The following is an 18,312-nucleotide window of genomic DNA, read 5'->3' as shown; positions in this document are numbered from 1 at the left end:
TATTTGATGCCAAAGTTACAGTTACTTGTTTTTCTTGTAAGTGTTCCCACAAATGTTCGTGTAAATATTATTACAAGTAAACCAATATTAATATAAGTATTTTACTTTGAATCTTATCAAATTACCAAAATGTTTAGATTTCATTCTTTAAACTTTCATGATTTAAAATAAGGAATAGTCTCAGCTATTTTTTATAAATCTGCAGGCTGGAACTTCCTCTTTTTCCAGGAAACCTGCTTTTCCTGTTTAATGACTCTCTCTGACTGACTATGATTTCTTATGATTAGATAGAGAAAAGTAGAATTAAAGCAAAGTTTGCATGAGACAAAAACAACACACACAACCAGATTTATTTTATTGACACTTAAGTCTACTGTTGGGCCTAGATATCACTTGAGTGATTCATTTTAAAGATAACTTTATTTATTATTACTGTTAAACTAAAATCTCCAGCATGGGGAAGTGGGATGAGCTCGGATTTTCTTGACATAGGGTATGGAGCAACATATGATATGATGAAAACAAGAAATTAATATATGTTTCATAGACCATTCTTTACTTTTTCCCAAACAATAAATATCATTTACATGTGTAACGGTGTTGAAAGGTTGAGCTTGACGATGACGATCTATGGAAAAAAATAATCAAATATAGGCAAGAAACTATATTATCACTGAAATCTCTTTACAGTGTGACCAGGAAGAGACTTAAGTGATGTCACTTCCAGGGTGCTGAGGAAATTGGACTGAACCATTATTTATAAAAAGGAGGGATTGGTATGTTGTTACAGGGTTGAACAAAACTGCTATTTTATAAATAATTCATGTATTTTTCACACAGCCTGGGGACTCTGGGTTGGGCTCTCCAAGGTCACCGAGGTGGTTTAAAAGCTCCTCGGTGGCAAGGCTCCGGGGGTGGATGAGATCCGCCCGGAGATCCTTAAGGGTCTGGATGTTGTGGGGTTGTGTTGGCTGACACGACTCTGCAATATCGCATGGATATCGGGGGCAGTTCCCCTGGATTGGCAGACTTGGGTGGTGGTCCCCCTGTTCCAAAAGGGGGACCTGAGGGTGTGCTCCAATTATAGAGTGGTCACACTGGTAAGGTCTATTCAGGGGTCCTGGAGAGGAGGGTCCATCGGATAGTCGAACCTCGGATTCAGGAAGAGCAGTGTGGTTTTCGTCCTGGTCATGGAACACTGGACCAGCTCTACACCCTCGGCAGGGTCCTGGAGGGTGCATGGGAGTTCACCCAACCAGTCTACATGTATTTTGTGGACTTGGAGAAGGCGTTCGACCGTGTCCCTCAGGGAGCCCTGTGGAGGGTTCTCCGGGAGTATGGGGTACCGGGCCCTTTGATACAGGCTGTCAGGTCCCTGTATGACTGGTGTCAGAGTCTGGTCCGCATTGACGGCAGTAAGTCGGGCTCGTTTCCAGTGAGAATTGGACTCCGCCAGGGCTGCCCTTTGTCACCGATTCTGCGATGTGTTTCAGAAATTCCACACAATCGTTTCTGCAGTTCCCAAATATTCCCATGCAGATGATGTGTTGGTTGCCGTGGCCACTGATCTACTGATTCATCCCTAACTAAACTGAACATTGTAAGCGGTGATCCATGTCCCCTCCTGTGAACTAAATATGGTGGAGAGCTCTGAGAACACACAGAACCACGACTGTGATCAGCAGAACTCCACCAATAATTCCAATCCGAACCCATGGGAAATCCCCAAGCTGGAAAACACTCCAGGTTGCAACCAGGTTGTCTGCAGTAAAGAAGGAAACAAGTCAGAATTTTTCTCCATCCTTAATTCCAACATTTATTCACCTGAGTGAAGTTGGCCCCCCCACCTTCTTCAAATTAGACAAAATTGGTGTCAATCAACTCGGCTACGTTTGTGCTGGTTTGTGCAGCAAAAATTTTCGTTTGTGCCGCTATCATTTTAAAGATATAAAGAAATGTTTTTAGAGGTCATCAAAGGTCAACCAGCCCCCCACCTTCTTCAAATCAGACGAAATGGGTGTCAATCAACTCGGCTACGTTTGTGCTGGTTTGTGCAGCAAAGATTTTCATTTGTGCTGCTATCATTTTAAAGATATTAAGAAATGTTTTAGAGGTCATCAAAGGTCAACCAGCCCTCTTAATATCTTTAAAATGATAGATGCACAAATGAAAATCTTTGCTGCACAAACCAGCACAAATGTAGCCGAGTTGATTGACACCCATTTCGTCTGATTTGAAGAAGGTGGGGGGGCTGGTTGACCTTTTGACCTTTACCCTTTCCTTAATATCTTCAAAACCGAAGCAGCACAAACAAAAATCTTTGCTGCACAAACCAGCACAAACGTAGCCGAGTTGATTGACACCCCCTACTATAGAATTACAGAGAAATGCATAAATTATCTTACTGGACAGCAGGGCCAGGTTGAAGCTAATAAAGCCTACATGCATTCATTCTATTATTCTACCTTGAATCAGCTGGGTGGAGACTTCCAGTAGACCAGGAAGCTCAGTTTGGAATCCAGTGGCTTCAACAGCATTCGCCTCATCTGAAAGGAGGGTCACCATCTCTTGGGATGTTCTGGTTTGTTTTACTGAGGATGTCTCAACAGATTCTGTAGCTGTGTGAAAAGGCAAAGATCTGTTAAAATTCCTATTTTCATCTATGTCCATGGGTTATTTATAGCACTCAACAACTGGTTCTATTCTGTCACAGCGCATTTAAAGGGCCATGTTCTCTTCAGATCCTCACCTTCCATTACCTGAGTGGACATTTCCAAAGTAACTGGTAGATGATCAGTAGGTGTATCTGAAGTCCCAGCAGCAGTCGTCGCATCTAGCAAAAATATAACAGAGCTCCCCCAGACATTTTTATTTGTCTCTTCCATGTCAAACGCTGTTTCTGAAGGGGGGAGAACGTCTGTAGTCGTTTTAAAGGAATGAAGATTACCAGGATCAATGGTTAACCCAACCACAGTTAGTGTGTAGCTTTCTGGTAATGCAAGTTTAGGACTGTCAGACTCCCTAAAAATGAAAAAAATAAATAAATAAAAGTTGTCAGTGAACATTATTTTAACAATTTTATAAGGTTTTATAGCAATTATCTTCACCCCAGTGTACCATTAGAACAGGGAAGATGTCCTACTACTGAAAGAGACTACAAATATCATGCATGAAATGAGATGCCAATCTGCAGTAACGTAACAGTGTAGCCAGGACTTCCTAAATAAACTTCATAGACACAAATGAATTTATCTTAAATTAATTAATTGAAGATATTATTTTTGATTCTTTTATCAAGATGGAGTACAATCTCAGAATGTACTCTTAGATCAGTGCTGCTGTGTTTTGTTTTTTATTTATTGCTGTTGCTTTTGTCTTTTCAGTTGCAGCAAATGTTTATGAGGTTGAGCCCGGTTCAGGTTCTGCTGGAGTTTTCTTCCTGTTGTTGTTGACTTGCTACCAAGTTAACAACACTAAACATGTTCACTGTTGCTTAGTGCTCATTGCTATAAGTCAATAGCTTTGTTTCTATTAACCACAGAGTTGTGTAAATCAAAATTACAAAAATACATTTACTCAATAGAAACACACTAATTTTGAAAAACGTTTTTCGTTTCTTGCATTAGGATGAGGTGGTTTTTTTGTTCATATCAAATTAGATGTATTTTGCTATACTGAAATGGAAACACTGTTTTCACATCATAAGAGTTATGTGATGTTACAACTGATGAAAACAACAAAGTAGGAGGAAGAGAAGATTTATTATTCTCTGTTTAACAGCATCACAAAGTTTATAAAAAGTTTGTTGTTCCAACGCCTGAATAAGATGTTGACGTCTCCTCTGATGGCTGACAGACAATAAGCACAACGGCTGAATTATGAATATATTTCATATTACTGTTTACATCTGTCGTTGCCATCATTTATAATGATTTACAACCTGAACAAGCTTATTCATGTGTGATTTTAATTTCATTTTATTTAATGGAAAGACCACATTTGCAAAATTATGTTTTTTGACAAGTGGAATATGAACAAAGAGGTGCATAAATTTGTGATGGAAATGCAGCTTCTGACTAATTTGCTGGGTTCACTGAGGCAGAAGCCTTTGATAAGAAAGACCAGGTGGAAAAGCAGCACAACAGGCAGAAATGTCAAACATTTTGGATGTCTGACTGACCACCAAAATGTTTCGTCTATATAAACTCAGATATTTAATCATGTTTTAGTTGTCATCTTCTTGTTATTGACATGAAACAATGGGTGTTGACAAAACAATTTTGTTATCGTTGTTAATGAAAACAACAAACCAAATGAGTTGATGACTCTTACCCAGTTGTATACCAACATTGGTACTTCCCACTTTCATTCCTAGTTGGTCTCAAATAAAGATGAAACTCTTCTTCATTAAATTTCATTGATTTAGGAAACTTGTACCGGTACATCATTACGCTAAGGGTTTGCTGGAGATAGAAAAGAAATACTGATCATCCAACATAATACATGTGGTATAAATGAAGATTAGATGTTTCTTAAATAAGAAACAGTGCAGTTCTATAGCTTAGAAAGAAAGGAAGATGTATATTTTGTTATATTTAAAGGCAATGGATAGGCAAAGATTTTGCCCCCAACTAATTGACTTTTACCACTTGGATCTTATAGACCCCATATTTTCACTTGTCTTTCGAGGATTGCTACATTGTGCATCTGGAATAAGTTAACTAATATTATTTGATGGTTTGGTTATTAGCTTGTGCTAAATTTAGCTGATTTTCCATTTGTTCCTTTTTCCTCATTGTATGTTAAAGGATCCAAAGGATCAAATAAAGATAAGTAAACATGTATGAGCTGCCATCTGGAGAATACCATACGTGGTCATGTTGAATGAGAAATCTGCCATTCATAGTCCAATAAAAACGCTTTATGTGTTCTCTCTCAGGTTTAATGAAGCATGCCAGGTCCACCTCAGTGCCCTCAAATGCAGTGATGAACGGGTCGACTTGGGGCTCTTGTATGAGAAGCCGAGCAAAAGGGCCGAGGCATGTCAGCACATGAAGAGAAAAGACAATGATTGTATCATTAGAATTTTCTTCAGGTACCACTCCAAACATTAGAATACTAAGAAAATGTTCAATATTTTTTGTCACTCGTTTCAGAAAGTGAAATAGATGCAGTACACAAAGTAAAATATTTCAAGAATTAATTTCTTGTCACTTTGAAGATGATGGCTTACGGATGTCGGGCTTCCATTTTGCTCACACACCACATTCCCCAGGAAAAGTGCCACACAAATAAAATGTATTGTTATAAAATTACTAATTATGATACATCTGTTTCCACCATCTACAAGGTCTTACTTAATTTTCCAAAAAGGTCATGGTAATACAACATTTTTCAATCACAGGTAAGAGAACACTTACTTATAACTTAAAAAATATGAATTCATCGCTAAATGTAAATCAAATCTGTGGCGCATAGCTTTTATTATCCAAATGCAACTTCTTTTTTCTATCAAAGCAAACCACAGTAGTCCATGTAGCCAACAGGGTAACAATCCAGTTATTTTTTCTGAAAAATATCAAGCTGTTTCACAATATTAACATTTTTGGAGCTGTGCTTGAGCAAAAAACATCTCTGATTAACTTTAAAAGGAAACCTCATCACACGTAACTACAGCACCATTATATTGCCCATAGCTGGGTTTGCTAAATGCTGGAAATAAGAAGGTATTAGCCTCCACCTTCTTTTGCTAAGTCAGAAGGTAAGGGAGAGGAGACAAGGATTTGCTAATCCCTTTAGCCACTATCATGTTGTGTGAAAGATATCAAAACTTTCTTAAGCGAGGGCTTCATCAGCACCAAAGAAAACATCTGTGCTTATGCACTGCTACCGTTATTTACCCTTGATTTTATATATATACATATATATAAATTATTTTTTTCATTTTTAGTAAAATCATCCAACTCACCACTGACTGAGAGCCAGACAGTTGATATTGTAGTTGCTCCTCCAAAGATGCACTCATACATATCAGCATCTCTGAGTCTGGTTTCTCTGAGGACTATAGACCAGTTCCCTTCCCTGATCTGCTCCTCTGAAGGCAGCTCAACCCGACCCTGGGATATAGATCAGAAATATTTGAAAACAATTACTCCTCAAATTTGTCTGCTGTTCACCCTGCTGGCTCTGTTACAGCTTTCAAATGCAGTCATTTGCGCCATATTTGAAATATGTAACCTAGTCAAATATTTTTTAAAGTTTTTTTGGGGGGCTCTAGTGGCCGTTATTTGAAAGTGCTATGACAGGAAAGTAGGGTAATGAGAGCGAGGGAAGACATGCGACAAAGGTCACCAAGCCGGGAACCGAACCTTCGACAGCCAGGCTGAGGACTAAGGCCTCCTTATGTGAGCTGTGTTTAGCCCATGCGCCCTAGTCAAAGATAGACTAGTTTTGTGACTGCATATTGTTTATTTTGTTTGTTAATTGTTGAATGGATTGTACATTTAAAAAATGTACTTCCAGGAGGCTACATTCTCATAATATTATTCAAACCTTAATATTTAGAAGGTGAAATATTGAAAATATTGTAGGTACTGCAAGCATTTAGAATGCTGAGGTGAGTTGATTCTCATTAGCTGAGACACTCTGGTTTCAGAACTCATTACACTGGTAAAAGTCACTATGTATTGTCATGGCCTCAGATAATGGATTTCTGTTTGTGTGTGTTCTGTTAGATCTCAGACAGAGACGATCACAATAGTCTATTAGAAAGGCTTAAACATGTAGGGATTTATGTAATGATAAATCTTAATACTCCAGGGTTCACAGAGTTCAGTACATGGGTCAACTCTTTTAACATTACAAAAGTAATGTAAAAAGATTACGTTTTACATATATATATATATATATATATATATATATATATATATATATAAACCAGGACAAATCGCCTAAAAAACAGTTTTTACCCGATGGCAATCATGGCACTAAATTCAAAGTCATAAGAACTTCTGCTCTTGACACCACTTTGTTAAATATGTAAATTATGTTGCGACACCTCCAGGCGCTGCAACCATCTTCTGATGTCTATTTATTTCTCATTTTGTACTATTTATTTCTTTATCTTTTTTATGTATGTATATTGTATATTATGTATATATACATAACCTGCATTTTAACTTGAGTCAAGCATATCTCAATCTTGTTGTAATCTGTTGATGACAATGACAAATAAATAAATCTTATCTTATATATATATATATATATATATATATATATATATATATATATATATATATATATATACAATGAACCCTCGCTATATCGCGGTTCAGCTTTCGCGGTCTCTCTGCTTCACGGATTTGCATCGTGCATTGTGTTCTGCATTCTGATTGGTTAAACAGTCTCTTCGCTTCTTCTCTACCTGTGTGTCAATCGTGGTTTAAAATGTACACGTACGTAAAACAGCTTGCCAAATTTAAGTTTGTAAATTCTCTTGCAATTTCAAGAATCTTTTTGCCCAGAAGAGAAAAGAGCGACAACAACTACCAACTACCTATCACGGGTTCTTTTTGGAACGTAACCCCCGCAAAAAACGAGGGTTCACTGTATATATACATATACAGTGAACAGTATATACAGTAATATGTTGGTATAATTATGTATAATTTTGAGAGAGAGAGAGAGAGAGAGATTCAGTATGCCTCAAACTGTCTCATATGTAGTCAGACTCATTTTTAATGTAGTCAAGAACCTGACCTTAAATTTTTCTGAAACTTGTGCTTCTCCTTCTCGTAGAATTATCACATCCTCTCCTCTTAGCTCCCAGTGCACCACCCCTTTTTCTTCCAAGACTGAGCCGTAACAGTGCAGTACAGCAGGTTCCCCATACTCCACCTCCACCCGTGAAGTATGAAAGGCTGGACACAAACAAGAAAACACAAGGAGAGAATGACATAAAATTTTGCAAAAAATGGTGTGTAAGAGGTATGAACAAATAGAATCAGAAGATGACACAATCATACAACAAAATGTACATAAAACAAGTATGTCCATTTAGTTTAAAATGATCACTCCATGTTATATGTATACTTACCTTAGTTTGTACATTAACAAATAAATGAACTGGCTCTTAATTTATGGCAGAGTTTCATTAAAGTTGTTTGCATGCCAATGAAAAAGTTTTTATTCTGAGTAAAAAATGACCTATAATATGTTGGTAAACCCTGTAAACACTTCAGTATCCCAAGAATCAAAAAATGAATTTGTTATAACCTGCTAACAAGAAGTACCATAAAGATCACACACATCTGTCATTCTAAGGAAATTCAAGAACAGATGCGAAATAAAGTCACCAACATCTAACATTTTCAAACTTGTGGCCCCAAGTTTGAAAAAGGCCACAAAGCCATTTATAAGACATTTGGACTCCAGAGAATCACAGTCAGAGCAATTATCCACAAACAGGAAAAACATGAAACAGTGAAGAACCTTCTCAGGAGTAGGCAATGAATCCAAAAGCTCATCAACAAATGAATTGTTGAGTCACAGAACAACATCTAAAGCTCTGCTGGTCTCACCACCTCAGTAAAGGTCAGAGTTCCACAATATGAAAGAGCAACTGGGCAATAATAACCTCTTTGGGGGAGTTCCATAACCAGAACAACTCCTCACCCAAAAGAACACAAAGGCTGTCATGAAGTGGGGTGTTTGGTGGCGAGAGACGTGATTGACCCCAGGTTGTAGTGATAATGTTGACTTAATGATGATAAACAAGGTGTACAGAAGTCCAGGCAGCACAGGTGAGCAACAAGGCAGGGAGCTCAGACACTGGTAGCAACTGGTCAGGCACAACACAGGAACTGGGGAGATCATTCAGACTCGACGTGTCATAGTGTCAATGTCACTGCTGCAACTTGCCCTGCAAAGTACAGCAACAACTGGATCCTATTTAATTTTTTTTAGAGATTCTCAGTGGGGGGAACAGAAGGAAGTGGGGCTAAAACAGGGGTGTCAAAAGTCGGTCCTCGAGGGCTGACATCCTGCAAGTTTTAGTTCTCTCCCTGGTAGTACCAAGAACCTTTTCAGCATGTCAATGTTCTTCTTAGGCCTTCATCATTTGATACAGGTGCGTTAAACCAGGGAGAGAACTAAAACATGCAGGATGCCGGCCATCCAGGACCGACTTTGGGGACCCCTGGGCTAAAAGAACAAGTGTGAAGCTGTGCTTTACAAACAGTTGTTATCTTAGCCACCATAAGTCTGTGATGTATAAATGACTATGGGGAAACATTTGTTTCCAGGGAAATTTTAGAGATGGCTGCATTTTAGCATTTAGAGAAATGTGGTCTACTGGACAAGACTAGGTCTCTAATGTTTTTCTGAAGGAATCACCTTTTCATTTGAATTGAAATGTTAAAGTATCCTAAAAAACTTAACTATGTGTACATTAACATTGTGTACATTCACCTGCCTCTGTTTCTAACACTATTAGAGATGTAGTGCAGAAACACCAGCCTTTTCACCAAAGTCACCATACCATATACTAGCTGACTTTAGTTATGTTTTGCTGAAATTGATTATTTTCAACAACAAACATTATTGTCTCCACTTGACTCTGTAGATTGCAACTCTGTGCACTTGCTGTTTAAAACAAAATACATAAAGAATTGGATGGAAGAAGCTGTGCTCTGCCTGCAGGAGAACAATGACTCCAAGGACTCAGACATGTAGAGAAGATTTATTTACATTTGCTCTTAGAATGACTAAATGTGTCCAAGATACAGAAACGGAATTCAGCATCTAATACTCAGTTACCACTAGTATCTTAGAATTCAACATCCAAAAAACATGCAAAGTACAGAACATTCAGTCTGTTAGTATGTCTTCAGACTTGATACTTGTTTGAAGATTATTAATAAGTAATCTTCTGAACACAGAGGTGGTTGATTAGCCAATTTAAACACCTGCTCAACTGGTGATCTGTCAGAGTTGGTGTGTAGATTGACTTATTTTTTTAACTGAACTGAAACACAGAATTCTGCATCACATCTACATGTTAAAATCATCAAAGTCAAGCTAGCATAACTGACCTACTTCCCTCTCCCTTGCTATTTTTTTTAAATTAAAACTTTTTGTGATACCATTGGTCCTTGTTGTCTTGTTGTAGTGCTGACAATTAGCAGCACAGCACTGCATGTCCTTTTCTTTTATAATCAAAACTTAGTGTGTTATGCTGACAGTAAAACCAGTGGTAGTTTTTGCCCTCCAGGTGGGGAGGTGGTATCTTGATCTCACATTTTCAACTTGTCTTTAAGGTGCTCATATGTTTTGCAACAAAGCAGACATTGATTATTATTAGTGATGTATGATTTAAACAGGGAATAATATGAATGACTCTCACCACTGCAGAACGTTCTCTGATGAAGACAGAAATGCCACCAAACCCCAGAGACTAAACATCTTGTTCTCCTGCAGTTTTGATCAAAACACAACAATCTGGTTCAACATGGGGTTACTTATCAAAACTACAACAGTAGGTTTTTTCCATCACATTCCTACACATTGAAGACATCATAATGTCTTCAATGTGTAGGATTGCTATGATATTGAATCACCTTACAGTAACAGAGTTTCAAGTTCTGTTCAAATTATATCAGAACAAAATAATACAAATGTTACATTGAATTGTCACAAACAAAACTTGCTCTTACCAGGAAATGGCTGCATGAATAAAAAAAATGAATCCTTCAGAGCTGGGTGTTGCCGTCACCCTTCATATGTTTAAAATAACACCAGCTGCTTCCTCTCACTTTACACGGCAGCCTTAAATCTCTGAAGCACCATGGGCTGCTTTCAAGTGTTGTGGGTCATGTCTGAACTACACTGAAGTATACCATCAAAAATTCACACCCCTTAAACTTTTCCACGTGAAAACTAACACTGGATAGCCCTCATGAATGTACAGTGTTACTTGCGCCACCAAGGTGCAACTAACACTGGTGGTGCTTTCAACACCAGAGTGAAACATGGTGGTGGCAGCACCATGCTTTTCTTCAGCAGGATCAGGGAAGCAGCTCAGAACTGAAAAATAGATGGATGGAGCTAAATCCAAGATAATCCCAGAGGAAAACCTCAACGTTTTAGAATGGCCCAGTCAAAGTCCAGCCCTAAATTCAACAGAGAATTTGTAACAAGACTTCAAAGCAGATATTTACAGATGCTTGCCATCCAGTCTTAGTTAGTATGATACGTTCAAATCTGGTAGAAACAAAACCAAAAACCTGGAGCATGACGGATCTACAAACTAGAGGTGGGCTCAATGCAAAAGCATGCCACATTATGATTTTTTTTCTTTTTTGCAAAATAAAATTAGAAGTCCATGAATCAGGGGGTGCTGTGGTGGCACAGGGACAAAGCACAACCCACGTATTTAGTCCTCGTGCCGATGGTCACAGGTTCGACTCCTGACCTGGTGACATTTGCCGCATGTCTTCCCCCTCTTTCCTGTCACACTAGTTTCAAATAAAGGCCACTAGAGTCAACAAAACCTTTTTTTTAAAAAGAAGAAGTCCATGAATCACAAACCTTCCTTCACAATGATTCATTACGTTGAGAGTCATTGTGTCCAACTAGCTTAGAGCTGGTTGGTAAATGTGCTCCCTCTGAACAAACATGGCAGACTTGCCAAAAGGAAAACGTTTGTCTCTTTAAGACAGTTGAAGGTGCCGGTGGTCTTCACCTGATTGATAAGCTCCTTTATGTTAACCAGACACATCCATACTAAGGGTAAAACATGCTGCTGTTTTTGCTTGGCTCACAACTGAAACATGTTATCGGACACCAAGAGGCACGTGGCAGGATTCCTGCATGTGGATAATGTTTAAAGTGCAGAGCTATCAATAATACTGATGTGGAGGAAGGGAACTAAATGTGTTGCAAGAAACTCTGGATAGTGGAGCCCACAGAGCAAGTCAAGAGCAGTCTGCAAAGAATGGCAGTAAAACTCTGAGAAGAATTTCAGGATGTAAGATGACTAAGGGATTTGAATGTAAAGGAGAAGATCGCTCTTAGTTCAAAATCTATTTAAATTTGATACATACAGTAGGTGCAGTCAACATTTCAGGAATTATATCTCTGCACAGAGCTCTGTGAATTATTACATGTACGCCATAAGCATTGAGGAAAGTGAGAAGTGGCATCAGAACCTATACGTGTGGATGCCAGAATCTCATGTGACCACAGGGACACCCACTGAAGATGCATTCACAATCACTGGGAGAAAGCATTGCTTGATTGCCATTCTTTAATTGTGATCTTCATAATAGTAAACTAATAAAGTCCTGTGAAGACAATCAAAAGGAAACCTCTGTGCAGACCTAATCCTTAGAATGAGGAAAGTCATATAGAAGCTTCCAGACTCCACTGAGGTATTAGAGTCAATGCAGCATAATAAAAGTCTTTGAAATATTTTTTAAAATTGCAGCATGTACATCTAAAAGAAAAAAGCATAACAAAAAATCCCAGAGTTTCAGTCTTGTTTGGGAATAAAGAGTTTAAAAAACTGGACTAAAAAGTGCCTATAAACCTGTCTGCTTTTACTTGTGTCTACGAACAGCAGGTGGAGCTCTGGTTCTATAGAATGTGATAACTCGACTCCTCATTCTGAGCACCAAACGCCATTTAGTTAATTCTCAGAAGTACAAAGCTCATTTGTTGTCTTTACCCTGTGAAGGAAAGACCTTCAGCACCTTTCCAGTGACCGAATCGATAATGTAAAGAAAAAACATTAATGAGGTTGCCTCTTCTAAAGGAGTAACCTGGAAATAACCTGCTTGTTTTCTAGTGTGATGGAGCACTGGTTCACTGGGCAAATGATGAAAAGATTCTAATTTGGATCCCAACTGAACACTTGCTCCCATCTTAAACCCAACATGGAAAAATCAGTCAGGAATTGTTGGAGTCAAGTATCAACAGGGCAAATGGCAGATGTCTGACCAAGTAGATTTACCTGCACTTTGCACACAATTGATAGGACCTGTAGCAGCAAGTTGTAAGAAAAATGTAAAAACACAGCTTTCTGTTTGGATCCAACAGATTTGTATAAAAATAATCATATATATGCCTATAATCATCAAATGCTGAGATAACACAGGAAGAAGTTTCTCAAACTTCTATTTATTGTTGTTCCACAAACAGTAAGTTATATTTATCAAAATAAATGTACCAGGACTAAAACAAAGAAGACACAGAGCCTTTTGCAGGGTTCAAATGTTTTCTCACAGTGCTGCTAACCCAGAGCCCCCTGTAACTTGCACATATATAACATTGTCAAGTGATCAGCATTTATATAGGCATTAATCACTATCACTTTTTAAGCAAAGAAAATAACATTCCCTACAGAATCTCAGTGATCTCTGTCATTAATAAACATATTTCCAGAAGCTATTAGACAACCTGGTGGTTATGTCCATTCATTAAGTGATGCTAACACTGAAGACAACACGGGTACATCAGGTCTGCACACCCTGACTAAAATTACATCTGTGCAAATGTGTGTTTTCTGTTACATGTTAACAGTTAGAGCAGGACACACAGTCAAAAAAGGTATTCACACCCCACTGAGCTTTTCCACATTCTGTCCAGGTCCAACCACAGTATTAATAATAATGAAAAAAACTTTTACTTTGTTCTCCCTCCTCTGTTTTTATTTTTACTAAAAGACATGAAGCTGAAAGGTCAGAAGGTGAGAATACTTTAGTCATGCTGTGACGCTGCAGGAAACATTCATATGATGATCTCACACAAAATCCCAGCAGAAACAAAACAAGCTTTCTGGAGCCTGGATTTTCCAACCTACCAACACTAAATACATCCATCTGGAAAGAGGCCACCCCTGCTTGGCTTTCTGTTGCAGAAGGAAATGCCGCCACAGGAAGTATGGGTGCCTGCTTGGTTCAACAGAGCAAATATGTAAAGCTCAGTCATCAGATGAAACAGTAGCAAAGTCACCTGGCAAAGCAGGACAAAAGAGTTCATCAGCAGCAAGAATTTGCTCCTTCAGTTCCAGTCACCTGACCAACAGTTTGTTCATATCGGAAATTAAAGCAACCATACAATAAAGTGAATGGATGATTTAGGCTGGGCCTGATTTAACACTGGATTTCACCAAAGTGGAAAATCAGGCAAGCTGGATGAGGACAAAGTTTTTACAATGATGCAACAGTAACATTTCCTTCAGCCCTCAAACCCAAACACTAAATATCATCTGATGGCTAAGCTCAATTGGTTCTAACAGGAAACTCTCATAATGTAGTTCCCATTGGACAACGGTCCAATCAGCAGCTAGTTTTCTGTCTCCATCTTAGAAGACACGCCCCTCACCAGGATACCTTCGCTCCCTAGAGGGCGCTCTTAAATCCCCCTAACCGTCAAAGAATCTTTGTGAGAGCATGGTCAGCTCTTGACCAATGACTTCATGATAAAACTTTGCACTCTGTTGTGGTCACTGTTCACTGCTCCACCCTGGGGGTGTAGTCGGGGCGTCGAGTCTGGATGATCTTTGGCCGGGGGGGACAGGGCTTGTCCTCCTGGTCACTGTCGGGAGCCGCCGAACCGTCAGCATGCTCATCCTCACACACATGGACGACCACGCTGGGGGTAGTGGGCGTGGCCGTATGAAGTTCATACTTCTCTCCTGCAGGGGAAAAGGAGCACAAGATTAACATAATAAATATGTGGAAACACAATGCAGGGTTTGTCCCAGCGTGCTATAGGTCTGGTAGGCTGCCAGGCTTTGCTTGCCCACCACCAAGCTGGTTTGTTTCTTTATTAATTTCAAATATCCTTTTACATACACCAATAACAGCGATAGCAAAGATATCTAAAGAGCAGTTTTGGTGAAACTGCAGAAAGAGCAACGGAAGTCTGAGGTCAGGTGTCTTTTTTTAATTAACTGAACTCCGTAGCCACAGCTGACCTGTGAATAAAGCAACAAGCCACTGATAATCGATCGATAAACGCTGGACATTTTCTATTTACAAAGTCTCAATGTTTTTTATCCAGTCTGAATATTCTTTGCAAATTCGATTGGATAAATAACAACCAATCACAATACTAGAAATGGTGGGATTTAGGAAAACACAAAACGATTTAATATTATAAATATTAAATTGTTTTGTACCCTATGAATATTTAGTTAACCATACGAATACTCATTACTGTCCATCTTGGTTAGTATTTATTTTAATCATTTTATTTTTAAATGTGACCAGCATTGCATAGCTGGTTTTAAGATCAATTGGCTTGATAACTCAGGAAATCTTAGTGCCTAAGATTGATATTTATTTTAATTGTATTTTTATAGTTGATGTTTTAATCAAGTCAGTATTTTTTTCCAATAACATAAATTCCTGGTCATATTTTCAAATTTCCTGTCAGCTTTTAACATTTTTTAACTGGTGGACTGCCTCAGTGTCTCTACCACTGGGTTGACAAGATTTCAGAGAAAAAGCCTACTGGTTCCCAGGATGCAGGAGTGACACACTGCCCAGTTTATGAGATGAAGACTTAAACAGAGAGTTCTTTTGAAATGGACAGACTGATGCTTGTGACTACTGCTAGTGGAGCTCAGGTGTCCCAGTTGAGGTTCTACTTACCCTTGTTCTTCATTAAAAGTGAAGGGGAAGCTGAGTTCTGTACCTGGTCCAAGTGTGGAGATGGCACACAGCAGGTCGTAGTTGATGACTGGTGTGGCATCATGAGACTGTTCCCAGCCGACTGGAGGGGAGGCTGGAGGGGAGATAAGGAACTGCTTCTCCGGCTTTGGAGGCTCCAGACGAGGACTCCCAATGTGGACAGACTATAGGAAATAAAAATGAAAAAACAAGTGAACAAACTGGCCTGTTCAGCAGCTTTTAGTTTCACAGATGAATATATTTAAAATATCAAACATTATTGAAAGTTAAAAAGGTTAAACAGATTACCAGAAGCTTACAAATTCATTAAAATACTGCTAAACGTTACTGTCTAGCTAATTTATTAAACACATTCTCTTTTTATTCATCAAACTGTTAGGAAATGTGGAAGACCTTCCAGCCTGGAACACAAGCATCACCTGAGGAAAGTACAGTCTCATCTCTTTCCCATTGAACTCTGTCTTGTGCAGCCTGAGCCTCGCCTCAGCTGCTGCCAGAGCATCTCTGAAGCTGATCCTGACCCGTCGAAATGACCGGAAATACTGGAACTGAACTTCTGGGTCAAATGAACGGAACAGGGACTCAAAGCTGGCCTGGAAAAAATATATATATAACAGGGAGGACAATGAAATAAGAATGGACAAACTTGTGTAGCTTATCCTCAAATCCTTTCAATTATTTCACTCTCAATTCATGTTACTGACCGATACCTTAATAGAGAGATTCCATGATTCCTTGGTATTAATAACTCTAGCTTAAAATGATAAGGAATCAACTAGTGTTTTAAATATAAATTTAATAAGAAGTTTTTTTTCATGTAACACATAAATTTCACACAACAGAATGACACTAAAAGTGATATCGTTTTAGTTCTTTTTATCATTAAGTTGGAAACTATATACCATTTCTTCATTTTCCATAAATTTAAACATCCCACAGAAGGAAACATATCCCCCTTTTTTTCTGCTAAGGTTTTATGTTTTCTTTATTATAAAATGTAAAAACAAAAAGTAGACATTTATCAAAATTTTAAGTCATCCTTTAAAGAAAAAGTAAGTCAGGTAACATTTACAGCTCTAAAGTTATTTAGCTGGATAGAAGGCAATTATGGCTCTTAGGATTTGTAAATGTTGCAGACCTCTGGTCAGGTCAGGAAGAGGGCATCTATCATCTCTGTAGACTCCACATATCCTGGACACAGACTTTTATCTTCAGGTCAACTCTGACAAACAGTGGTTTCAAAAACAATAAAAGTTTCTTCTTTCAGGCTGCCTCTCTAATAAACATCTTACAACCCGGGCAGTCAGATACTCTGGCGTGAAACAAAATAAGCAGATTTAGGCTACCACAGCCTTTCTTTTTTGAGTTTTTATTTTTACAAAAGTGAAGTGGCTGTACAACACACAAACAGATCCTGTAATCCTTTATTTTATTTCCTTTAAATTTTATACTGTACAACATCTGTACGTTGTGAGTGTCCCTTGTTTGCATACAATCTTGACGAATAAGGATGATTCAGATCTCTGCAGTTCTCTAACAAACATCTGAGGTCAATCTGAAATTAAATTACAAGCAGGTGGAATTTATTTTCTACTTTATAAGTGGTAAATCACCCTGAAACCATGCATCATTTTCTTCCACTTCGGGGTATGCTGCATAGTTTGATCATGGAAGGAAAACCCGGTAAGCTTTCAGCCACTTGTTACCTTCAGACTGCTGACGGTGAACAGATCATCCGGGACCTTCCAGGCGATCAGGGCGTTCAGTAAATCAGTGACCTGAACATCTAATGCCACCTCCTCTTCTTCCTCCGCGGCTCCGTTCACAGCCTGCTGCAGCTCCATCTCCAGGCTCTCCTCCTACACACAGACACAACATCACGATGAGCTAACACAGAATGTCCTCGCAGAGTGAAGCTGGTCTGAGCTGACAGACGGTTGAGTTAGCTCCTAGTAGTCTAATGACTCCACACTAACCTGCTTCAGACTGAATCAGAGCTGCTAGGCCAAAATGAACTCTGGATTATATCTGGAGACACCGAAATACTGAGTCTGTTGACATGACAGCTGCTCACAGGATAAAGGACATGACGCGCCTCTGCATTTTCTCCCAGGCGCTTCTCACACCCAGTAAGCTATCGCCCTCTGGAGTCCTGGAGCAGAACAGCGAGAACTTCGCTTTTGACTCAGTTCTCTCTTCACCACGACAGACCGGTACAGCGGCAGCTTCATGGCAGACGCTTCGCAAATCCGCCTGTCGATTCCCTCATTCGTGAACAAGATCCCGAGATACTTGAACTCCTCCACTTGGGGCAGGACATCCCCCACCGACCCGGAGAAGGCACTTTACCCTTTTCCGGCTCAAGACCATGGCCTTGGATTTGGAGGCAATGATCCTCAGGCCGCTTCACACTCAGCTGAAAACCGCTATAGCGAGAGCTGCAGATCACAACCTGATGAAGTCAATAAGACCACATTATCCTCAAAAAGCAGAGACGTGATCCTAAGGCCACCAAAACGGATCCAGGGTCATAAAACCCCGGACAGCATAGCTCCTAGAATCATTGGTAGCCTATCAGGGAATCGAATCCTGGAACCAAGGCAAGCGCTACCAACTG

At 39.1% G+C, this 18,312-nt stretch overlaps 2 protein-coding genes across 3 annotated transcripts; both read right to left on the bottom strand.

Moving 5' to 3' along the window:
* Positions 1-1,405: 1,405 nt before the first annotated feature.
* LOC111607619 lies at positions 1,406-13,938 on the bottom strand. Of its 2 annotated transcripts, none has more exons than XR_002752376.1 (8): positions 13,859-13,938; positions 7,759-7,919; positions 5,969-6,116; positions 4,872-5,008; positions 4,333-4,463; positions 2,760-3,021; positions 2,466-2,618; positions 1,406-1,762 (listed from the first exon to the last, which is right to left on the bottom strand). XR_002752376.1 is itself a non-coding variant. In XM_023329610.1 (8 exons), exons 1-8 carry the CDS (start codon positions 13,875-13,877, stop codon positions 1,632-1,634), a joined length of 1,152 nt encoding a protein of 383 aa, XP_023185378.1. In that variant the 5' UTR covers positions 13,878-13,938; the 3' UTR covers positions 1,406-1,631. The 2 variants fall into 2 exon arrangements, 1 of the variants encoding a protein (XP_023185378.1); XM_023329610.1 differs by having other exon boundaries at positions 2,750-3,021.
* On the bottom strand, positions 13,157-17,807 carry LOC102230211 (calcipressin-1-like). The gene is made up of 5 exons (XM_005807390.2): positions 17,672-17,807; positions 17,402-17,554; positions 16,115-16,288; positions 15,700-15,859; positions 13,157-14,695 (listed from the first exon to the last, which is right to left on the bottom strand). Exons 2-5 carry the CDS (start codon positions 17,537-17,539, stop codon positions 14,511-14,513), a joined length of 657 nt encoding a protein of 218 aa, XP_005807447.1. The 5' UTR covers positions 17,540-17,554; positions 17,672-17,807; the 3' UTR covers positions 13,157-14,510.
* Positions 17,808-18,312: the final 505 nt, after the last annotated feature.

Source organism: Xiphophorus maculatus, chromosome 24, assembly GCF_002775205.1.
Source record: "Xiphophorus maculatus strain JP 163 A chromosome 24, X_maculatus-5.0-male, whole genome shotgun sequence".
In the NCBI taxonomy this organism is placed as follows: Eukaryota; Metazoa; Chordata; class Actinopteri; order Cyprinodontiformes; family Poeciliidae; genus Xiphophorus; species Xiphophorus maculatus.
Note: the sequence above shows the minus strand (reverse complement) of the source record. Positions and strands in the feature narration are given on the sequence as shown.